Below are 10,810 nucleotides of genomic sequence, written 5' to 3' on the forward strand. Positions count from 1 at the left end.
TGAGGCTCTATTTTGAAGCATGGTGACGGTATGTTTGCAGCGCATATTAATCATTCGAGCGCAAAATTGATTGTTTCGAAATTCAACATAATTCCTTTCAATACGAAAAATGGTTTCTTATAGTGCCTTACCAACTACAATGCCAAACCAGGCCTTAACCATTTGGACAACAGGCCCTTAGAAAAGAGAGTTATAAAAAAACAAAAATAAAAAATAAAAAAATCCTATGTAGATCTAGTCCACTCGACTTCAATTGGGGCCGATTCATATAGCGCGCCCAATACGAGCCCAATAAGACGATCTCGGTGTCTCCTACTGGACTTGAACTTGGTCGGGCTCGACCCGTTTACACAGTAGACTCATTCGCGCCGACCACTCTCGAGTGCCGTGCTCCACAAGCTAACCAATACGCTTTTCCAGTTAAAAAAAACCCATTAACCCGTTTCACTAAAACCTCTCCACTGCTTCTTCCGTGTTGTTTCTCGGGCTTTCTTCGTCTCCCTCGCGAAGAAGCGAAGTAGATCCCAATCTCTCCTCCTCCTCCTCCTCGTCCTCCTCCTCCCATGGCTTCTCGCCTCCTCCTCTCCTCTCGCATACGATCCCTCCTCTCCCCTCATCTCCGCTCCTCCTCCCTCCTCCTCCACCCCCACCCCTCTCCTCCTCCCCCGAACCGCGATCCTCTCCCTCTCCTCCTCCTCCGCCGCCCCGCGCGCGGCAGCTCCAGAACCGCCGCCTCTGGACCTACGCCCTCACCTTCGGCTGCGTCGCCGGGTTCATCGTCATCGTCCTCAGCAACTTCCAGGACCAGCTCGTCTTCTACATCACCCCCACCGACGCGCTCCAGCGCTTCGCCGAGAATCCCTCGAAGAACCGCTTCCGCCTCGGCGGCCTCGTCCTCGAGGGCTCCGTCGTCCACCCCTCCGCCTCCTCACCCGAGATGGAGTTCGTCGTCACCGATCTCATCACCGACATCCTCGTGCGCTACGAGGGCTCCCTCCCTGACCTCTTCCGCGAGGGCCACTCCGTCGTCGTCGAGGGCTTCTTGCGCCCCTTCTCTGCGGACGTCAACGGTCCCAATCTCGCGGGCCCCAAAGTGTCGGAGAAGGCGAGGAGCATGGAGTGCTTCTTTAAGGCCACCGAGGTGCTCGCCAAGCACGACGAGAAGTACATGCCCAAGGAGGTGGCGGAGGCGCTCGAGAGGAACAAGAAGAAGATGGAAGCTGCGGCTGCTGCCGAAGGTTCGGCGGAGAGGAGTTGAAATACCCAACCTTAAACCCTAATTCAGGTTCTTACCAATATTTGATACCTCATCATTCATTTGATTATAAGTTTTGCCGAGCTTGATTAAAAAGTTCTAATTTTAGACCAATTTTTGGGATTCTGCGGCTCCTAGCTGTTGTAATGAGACAATCCACAGTTTTGTACTGGGAATAAGAAAAAGAGATGATATCATTTTTTGCTTCCCGAGAGGCATAGATGTGGAATTCAGATGTGGTTGGTTGCTTAATGATCTGCAGTAATCGAATAGATATATGATCTTACAAGTTCTTCTTTTGTTATTGCTCGTCGTGATGCGTTCTTGCCCTAAATTGCTGCCCAGGGTTTGCGATTCTTTTTTGGCCTATATGCTATGATTCATTGTATTTTTACTATATAATCCATGTGAAAATGAAAAACTTGACTCTATTCTAGTAGTCCATTTAAGAACTGTAGGCCCATGTAAATAGTGAACACGGCTGGAGTAGGTTTCTTAACTTAAAATTACTTCCCAATTTAGTTATACATTTTTCCTTGATAATATAAGTATGCAAAGAATTTACTTCCCAATTTAGTTATACATTTTTCCTTGATAATATAAGTATGCAAAGAATAAGGTTTTTCCTTGTCTTTTCTCCTTCTCTACTTGTGAACCTTCTCCTTCCGAGCTAGATTATTATTATTATTATTATTATTGGCGTAAGGTTTGCTACGCCAGTCATTGTGTGTTAAGTGCTTTATTATCCCTGTAAAATTTTTATTCAGTTGGATCGATAGTGATGTTGTGTATCAACATGTCCACCAAGTAGCATAAATCAACGAGCCCAGGAAACTTGCATGGTATAGAATTCCTTCTGAGAGTTGAAACTGTAGCAGAACTTTTGTGTGGAGCTGATCAAGTTCTGTATTAGGTTTTAACTAAAAACATTGAAGTATAAGTTTTGTGTGGAGGGGTTTCTGTCTGTAAGGTTTTAACTAAAGCTTACTCTTGAGGCCAACTTTGTTGTGCGTAAGAACATAATGTTGCTTTACCGATTGTGTTATTTTACTGTTGTTTTTCATGAAGTCGTGGACTTATAATGGATCTCAGGTTCTTGTTCAGTTCAGAAAATCCAATTTCTGAACAAGGTTTACATTATCATTGATTATGAAATTCAGGGTAAATCTAACTACAGTATGCTCAATTGCCATTTGTTAACTGTACAAGTACAACATCAGAGCTTGAAGTTCTCACAATTTGAGTATCAAGCGTATCCTCCCCATAACATGGTAATATCAAGCTTTTTCCTATATGCATGACCTTATCTCGCTTTTTCCTAAATGCATTACCTTTTCAGGCTTCCTATTCGCTCCCGCTCTTCATGGTTACATATCTTTCTCCAATCCTTTCACATCACCAAATTCACCACAATACCACATGCAAAAGACCAAAATAAATGAAAACCCAACTCATGTCTAAGCCTTTTGACATGCTAGGGTTTTTGTTATTCATACTTGCTTGGAAGTCAAAAAGTTACTCTGTAGCTTATTGTTTTGATGCCGAAGGCCAATAGAGCTAGTTGATGCTCCTACCATGTATTATTAGTCAAAATGTCATTAGGAAGAGGATGATTAAACACCAGTCTGCTTCTATTTTGCAAAGTTTTTTGTCAATCCTATCTGAAGGAAGAGAGAGAATCGTTGCAGGTTTTCGTACTTAGATCAGTTTTGAGACAAGTAGTTTACTCTGAATATAAATGTTCAGAGTCTAGTTTTAGTATGTGAACATGAGTTAATAATGGGTTAACAACCCCAGCGAAGGTAAATTTATAAAGACCTCAAGAGACTCTGGCACATACAGGAGTTTGAACCCTTCTTTTACTTTCAAGTTTTATCCTCTTTGGTCAATATGCTTTCCCGTCCAGTTAAAATGCATATACTAGAGTTCTTGTTTCGAGCTGATTTTGAAATATTTGCATAATTGCATGTGTATTGATCCTTTCTGTATCTTATTTAAAAATAACCAGAGCAACTGTCGTTGTTATAACTGTACAGTTTCATGATTGATTAGTGAATGGTTACTTGACTCAATATTTTTCCATTTCCGAAGGTGCTGGAAAATTTTGATTCTTTTTTAGGTTTAGCTTTAGCTAGAGAAAACGGAGAAGCATTTGTTACGTAGGCGATTCATTCATCAGGTTGAATCCACTATGCTTTTCCTTTTTGAAGTTTGTTGAATCTTCATCTCGAATATGGTACACCTTGATTTGTCACTTGTTTTTCCTTGTGTGTAATGCTTGAACTCGTACTTCAAAATTATCACAATCAAATGAACGGGTACTGTTATTTCGAGAGATTCTGACCTTCAAAAATTGAAGGATACAGTTAGTAAATTTATGGAGTTAGTTGATTCAGTTTTTTTTTTTTTTTTAAAAAAAAAAATTTGGACTTCTTAATCATTCTTAATGATCAGCGCTAGTAAGTTTGAGCTCTTTTTTTTATCCTTTTCTTTTTAATATTGTGGAGAGGAACTATTGTTAAGTGATTTGTATGATTTAGTTGAGAATCTGTATCATCCGACTTCGGGCATCTGTTAGACCTCTGGTCTCTAGATTTACTTGAAGTAGTGTTGGTTGGATACTCCTGTTTTGAATAATAAGGTGTTTACGGGCAACTTCAGAAAAAAAAAAACTATAGTCCACAGCACCGGAGCAGGGCAATCTTAAAACTATTGTGTCACCTCTCTTTGAATCATACCTATTGAATCATCTCAATGGAAAATAACTGATTATTTTTGTAGATTGCAGCATTTTGTTGCAAGAAATTGGAGACCAACAACGAAAAATGATGTCAAAGTCGCTAAGAAGTTAATGAACAGGTCTGAAACTCTAATCAATTGGTTTCTTATTTTGGCGTAAAATGTTTCAAAATACGTGGTTAAAATATGGACACATTGAATGAGGCAGAACTTAGAAATTAATAGAGAGAAGGGAGTCCATCTTAGACATGTCTTGGTTCAAACCAGCTCGGGTGCTGTTATACATGTGGTTCAAACCAGTTTACAGGTCAAATAAATGAAAAGTTTTTAAATCCTTTGTTCAAACTTTTCCTTTATTTGACCTAAATCAACTCTCAAGTGGCAAAAAAGAACTCGGACGCACGATCTTAAACAATTAAGTAAGAAATTAAAAAAAGTTACTAGCTGGAGGTTGACCTCAAAAGAAGTGTGAGATTTGATCCCGCGCCATGCTACTGTGATCGTAGACACACCATTTGGACATAATCTTTCAAAAACTTTTTTTATAAAGGAAAAAAAATGCTCCCAATAGGCAATAATCACATGCATGCTGCTTCCTCAGTCCCTCATTATGTGGGGACTCCAACTGGCCTAAACAGTAATGAAGCTCTTAATCTTAATTAACTGGTTCGTCAAATTTAGATCATGGCAACTTTGAACCCGGTAGTTGATTTATAGTTCGATAACTTTGCTATAATTATAAATCATGTTAAAACTTAGTTTGAGGTAGATGTTACTCCTCCTAATTATTAATCTGATTGAGAGGGTAGTGCAAGGTTGCTTAGAATAATGAATTGCATATTCATAAATAACACTATCCATAGTCTGATTAAGTCCATGGATTTTTCTCTCCTGAAAACTTCAAAGACAGATAAAAACTATTTCACTAGAATAATCGAGCATTTTCAAAATGATATAATTAAGGTAAACACGTACAAAACTTATTAGAACCATGGGTCATTTTAAGTCGGCAATTCAATATTTTCAAAATTTTAATTTTAATATTTAATCTTTCAATTTATGTAATTTGATTCAGACATGTTGACTTCAAATTTTAAATGTGTCTTTTATCTTTATAAATTTAGGTACCATATTTATTTAGCTCTTACAACTATAAATTCATTAATATAAGCAATTGGTTTAAATTTCAAACAAAGTATAATTGACCGGCTCAAATAACATAAATTTTAAGAAATAAATAGTAAAATTAAAATTTTAAAAAATTTAGACAATCAATTTAAAATGGTATTTGAAATAAGTTCACCTACAATCAATCAATTTACCCACGAAAACGAATGTCCATTATGAAAACATCTTTGCCATTTTTAATTACTAAACACAATATCAAATGGCGTCATAAGATGTATATGATACCACACCCACTGTTGCTTACACAGATGGCAAAGCGTACGAACAATCCATTACAGCAGAATAATTCCCCACCTATAAAAGCATAACGACGTTAGAAAAGTATAAGGACGCATAATAATAAGCATAAATCGGTTTTGGTTTGTGAAAGCGATACTCCTGCTACCAACCGACCCAAAACTACCCAAAAAAGCGATTTCACCAACAAAGAGGTTTAAATTCACAAACTTGCAGGAAAAGCACCCTTTTCTAACTTCCGAAGAGAGATTAAAAATAATCCATTTCAGCTTTTATGCCACCGCAAAAGAAGGAAAAAGAACAGTATAGTGACCTGCAAAGTGTAGCATGTGAACCAAGCTCTTGTGAACTCAATTGTTGAATTATTACACACTCCAAATCAATATCTCTCCCCCCTTGTTAAATATTGGTATCAATAGACGAGGACCACAACAACACCCCATTTATTATCATCCTCTAAAATATTAAAAAATTAAATAAATAAATGAATAAATTATCCCTTCCTCTTTCCCTTCTCCTCCTTCCTTTCCCTTCCTCCTCCTTTCCTCAAAATCCTTCTACGTACAGCTTAGTTGAATAGTTTTAATAATAATAATAATAACAATAATAAAGAGTAGTATTAAACAAGTGGGTATAAAAAAAAAAAAAAAAAAACCACTTCTCCTTAATTTTCCCTTGATCTCTACTCCATCCACTTCATCTGAAAATTCCATTTCAACCTCTCTGGGTTTCATTAATATTTTGCAGGTGGTTTTAAACTCGGAAAATATGAGCTTCTTCTTCCCCAACCACCACTCTTCTTCTTCTTCTTCCTCCTCCCGCATGAAGCTGCTCCCGAGAAGAACCCACCACTTCCCCCATCATCACCACCACCACCACCAGCACCACCACCATCGGCGTTCCCAATACTTGGAGAAGCTCAAGAAGTACTACAAATGGCTCCTGTGGCTCTCCCTCTCCCTCTACCTCTTCTTCTCCACGGCGACCTCTTCGTCCCCCTCAAAACCACCCCTCGCGCCGCCCTCTCCGACAACCCCATCGCCACAACAACTATTACTAGTAGTACTAGTAGTAATACTAGTGCTTCGTCGTCGTCGTCGCCGCCGCTGCGGATCTACGTGTACGATTTGCCGGCGCGGTACAACAGGGACTGGCTGTCGAATCCGCGGTGCGGGAGCCACCTGTTCGCGGCGGAGGTGGCGATCCACGAGGCGCTGCTGGCGCACGGCGACCGCGCCCTGGACCCGGCGGACGCCGACCTGTTCTTCGTCCCCGTCTACGTCTCCTGCAACTTCTCGACCCCCACGGGCCTCCCCTCGCTCCGCCACGCCCGCCCCCTCCTCTCCTCCGCCGTCCGCCTCCTCTCCTCCCGCTTCCCCTTCTGGAACCTCTCCCGCGGCCGCGACCACCTCTTCGTCGCCTCCCACGACTTCGCCGCCTGCTTCCACCCCATGGAGGACGTCGCCGTCGCCGACGGCATCCCCGATTTCTTAAGGCACTCCATCCTCCTCCAGACCTTCGGCTCCCGCCGCCCCCACCCCTGCCAGCAGGCCGCCCACGTCGTCATCCCTCCCTACGTGTCCCCCGACATCGCCCTCCACCTCCCCCCCGACCCCGCCGCCGTCCCCCGCGACATCTGGGCCTTCTTCCGCGGCAAGATGGAGGTCCATCCCAAGAACATCAGCGGCCGCTTCTACAGCAAGTATATATATATATATTTTTTTTCTTTTTTACCTTTTTTTATTTAATTTTAATTTTGTTTATATATATATATATAGGAAGGTGAGGACGGAGATATTGGAGAGGTACGGGGGGAACCCGAGATTTTACTTGAAGCGGAAGCGGTATGCGGGTTATCGGGCGGAGATAGCGCGGTCGGTGTTCTGCCTGTGCCCGCTGGGGTGGGCGCCGTGGAGCCCGCGGCTGGTGGAGGCGGTGGTGCTGGGGTGCGTGCCGGTCGTCATCGCCGACGACATCCGGCTGCCGTTCCCGGAGGTGGTGCGCTGGGAGGAGATATCGCTGGCGGTGCCCGAGCGCGACGTGGCGCGGCTCGAGGCCGTGCTCGACCACGTGGCGGCGACCAACCTCTCCGAGATACAGCGCAACCTGTGGGACCCGGCCAAGCGCCGGGCGCTGCTGTTCCACCGCCCGATGGAGGAGGGCGACGCCACGTGGCAGGCGATGAGGGAGCTGCGCGCCATGCTCGGCCGGTCCCGGCGGAGGAGGCGGCCGCGCGGCGAATCCGGAGCCGACACGTGGAGGAGGTAGGATCTTTTCGATGCGCGGTCGCGGTGGTTGTTGTTTTTTTTTGTTGCTGTTGTTGTGGGCATCAGCTGGCCTGGTTTTTTTTTGTTTTCTTGGTCTACTCGTCGTGGTCACGACTCACGACTCACTAGAGAGAGAGAGAGGAATGTGGGCCCCGCCTCCCCGCTATACAGTTGTTAGATTAGATAGTACGTGCTGAGTTGGTACTCCAACACGCTGTTTATAAATTTTTTATTTAAAAAAAAAAAAGAAATTCAACAAAAGGACGTGAAGAAGACTAGATCCATTCAACAAAAGTAAAAAAAAAAAAAAAACAAAACAAAAGCCTGGATCTCAATCCGTTTGACGTGTATCTGTCTGTTCTTAGTAGAAGAAAAATGGATGGAGTTTTCACACTTTTCAATTACAAGTCATGGAACCACCTCTGCGGCTCTGCCACTCTATTATTATGATATAATAATAATGATATAAGAGCAAATCTTGCTAATATATTCGAAAGTAAGTGTACATTTTGTACTTATGTTAGGTAAATTGCAAATTTGGTCCTCCAACTAGGAGAAGTTTGCTCCTTTAGTTCTTCAATTTTTTATTTATTACAATTTCTAACTCAAAACTGTTAAAATTATTATAAACAAACTTCATGATTAAATTTAGTTAATCAACTATTAATGTGTCGCTAATATAAAAATGATATAACAGTATTATAATTGATGATACATATAAGATATTTTATTATTTTTATGTCAGCAACATGCCACATTTGGTTAATTAAAGTGGTCGCGAATTTTTATCACAATAATTCTAAAAAATCGACCCAAAACTTATAACAAAATTCAAGTTTAAGAACCAAAGTATCTTGCGCTCTATAGTTTGAAGAGCAAATATGCAATTTTTTCCCTTTTATTTTTTCAAGAGACCGTGCACGTACACTAAAATGAATGTAAATCTTACCCCTCTCGTATCCAAGGGCCAATTTTCTTTTATTCTTATCAATGTTTTGTTTTAATACTAAAGATTTTGAGTGACAAGATGTGTATCTTACATCTATTGTGGAATGTGCCGGTAATGTTTTTCTCTTTTCAATCCAAAGTCTAGTTTTTCTTTTTTTTATTAGTCTTATTGCTTTCGTAATTTTTTTAATACTAAAAATTTAGAAGTGTTGTCTACAATTTTTGAATTAAAATTTACATGCAAAAGTGACGGGTACAAATAGCATTCCTCTTTATGGTATTCTTAAATTTGAATCTGTGCTGTACTGGGCCGGGCTGGGTCGCCTAAAATTAAACCATGGCTCAGGACGGCCCATAATCCGGACTGGGCCGGGACGTGCCGGCCCACGAGTTAGTACTTTTCCTTGGATCAAAATTTTATTTTTTATATATATATATATATATATATATATATATGAATTTAATGAGTTTATTAGTTATCAATTTCTATTTATCTTATTTTTTGCTAAAAAGTATAATTATAATTGTTAAAGTTGATAAGTTTATGTAAAATTCTATTCAAAAAAATGAAAAGGAAAATAACAAATACCAAACAAGGAAAGTGTCTTGACCCTACCGAAAAAAAGATAGGGAGATCATAAGTAGGGGTGGAACTGGGCCGGGCTTGGATCGAGTTATACTATACCCGAGCCCGGCCCCAAAAAAATCGGGCTTAGAGTCCGGATTTTACCCAATTTTTAAAAAACTTAAGACCCGGCCCAGGCCCAAGTCAAATGCCCAATACCCATCGGGTTTTGTGGAGGCCCACTTGATATATTTGTCACATAACACAAATATAAATTTTTTTGTATAAAATAAAAATAAAATAAAATATTCTCATATTAAATAATGTATATTATATATAATGTTAAGATATATGAATATAACTAAGTAAAATAATAGGTACTATATATTTTTACTTATAGATATGTATAATTGTATGTAAAAATATTATTTATAATATATACTCATCTGGAAACTAAATATTTAGTTATATTTATAACATATCATCATATATATATTTCTTATATGGACAAATATATTATATGTATATAACCAAATATCTTATTTGTACGGCTCGGGCTGGGCTTGAACATGTTCAAATAGGCCCAAATTTTTTCGGGCTTAATTTTTAAGGCCGGGTCAGATCCAAAATTATAATTTGGATAGCCAAAGTCCGGTCCATACATGGCCCATCAGGCAGGACCTTGTTTAGGCTCGGGTCCAGTTCAACCCCTAATCATAAGTTAAAATAAGGCCCACCATATAAGTACTACAATAGCTTTTCCTATTTTTCTGGTAACTTTTTAAGTGAAATTTCTATGTTTGTGTAACTACATGGTAAAAAGAATTCACATTTGAATTGAGTAAACAAGCAGTAAAATATGAAAATATCATAATTAATTATTCTTTGTAGATATTAGCCCATAACCTAATCCTGGTTTTCACTGCTCCTCTTTCTCTATTAATTCGGTTTTAAGTATAAGTATTATTATGAACTGTAAAGCGGTTTGTTAAACGAATGGATGCATGCGATTCCAAGGCTAGGGAGCAGTTACTTTTCTTTTTTTTGTGTACTAGCAGTGCCTGCTAACTTGAGAATAAGTTTATTATATAACAACCACCGACCGTCCCTATAGCAAGTGGCAAAGGGCTTAGTGGTTGATACTCGAGACCCAAGTTCGAATATTAGTTGATTTACATTTCTAGCTAAATTTATTTTTAAATGAAATAAATGAAGCGGATAACGTACTACCTATCCCTCTCTAAAAAAAAAAAAAAATTTATTATATAACAGTCACATACTCACATCATATTTATTTATATTTATATTTTATATGAATCTTGAAAGCAATTGGAATGATTATATGAATCTTGAAAGCAATTGGAATGATTAAAAACGCCACGCAATTAATAGGACCACTATATTTTGGACTTTTTTTTTCTATCTTGGACTTTATTTGATCTTTGGTCGCATCCCAGTTGCGTAAGGCCCGTCCAATATAGGAAGAGCAAAGTGATGACGCGGCACAATCACAACCGTCCGATATACGGGCCCACGTGTCGGTCTCACAGCCATCTCATATAACCGTTACACTGATTCCTGTTCCCAGGCTACAGATCCGAGGTATCGCAA

At 40.0% G+C, this 10,810-nt stretch overlaps 2 protein-coding genes across 2 annotated transcripts; both read left to right on the top strand.

The window, feature by feature from the left end:
- On the top strand, window positions 653–1,507 carry LOC109714657 (cytochrome c-type biogenesis protein CcmE; the record flags this gene model as incomplete). The annotated part of the gene is made up of 1 exon (XM_020239352.1): window positions 653–1,507. A coding segment is annotated over one exon (606 nt), but the record flags the coding sequence as incomplete, so codon positions are not given.
- Window positions 5,914–10,795, top strand: LOC109714036 (probable glucuronosyltransferase Os03g0107900). Its single transcript, XM_020238433.1, has 4 exons — window positions 5,914–6,438; window positions 6,501–7,121; window positions 7,198–7,683; window positions 10,657–10,795. The coding sequence occupies exons 1-4, from the start codon at window positions 6,188–6,190 to the stop codon at window positions 10,760–10,762; spliced, it is 1,464 nt and encodes a 487-aa protein (XP_020094022.1). The 5' UTR covers window positions 5,914–6,187; the 3' UTR covers window positions 10,763–10,795.

This window comes from Ananas comosus, linkage group 8 (assembly GCF_001540865.1).
Source record: "Ananas comosus cultivar F153 linkage group 8, ASM154086v1, whole genome shotgun sequence".
Classification (NCBI taxonomy): domain Eukaryota; kingdom Viridiplantae; phylum Streptophyta; class Magnoliopsida; order Poales; family Bromeliaceae; genus Ananas; species Ananas comosus.

Coding starts and splice junctions, on each gene's coding strand:
- LOC109714036 (XM_020238433.1), top strand. CDS start 6,188: ATGAGCTTCTTCTTCCCCAACCACCACTCTTCTTCTTCTTCTTCCTCC. Junction 6,439..6,500: donor TCAAAACCACCCCTCGCGCC/GCCCTCTCCGAC, acceptor TAGTAATACTAG/TGCTTCGTCGTCGTCGTCGC. Junction 7,122..7,197: donor AGCGGCCGCTTCTACAGCAA/GTATATATATAT, acceptor ATATATATATAG/GAAGGTGAGGACGGAGATAT.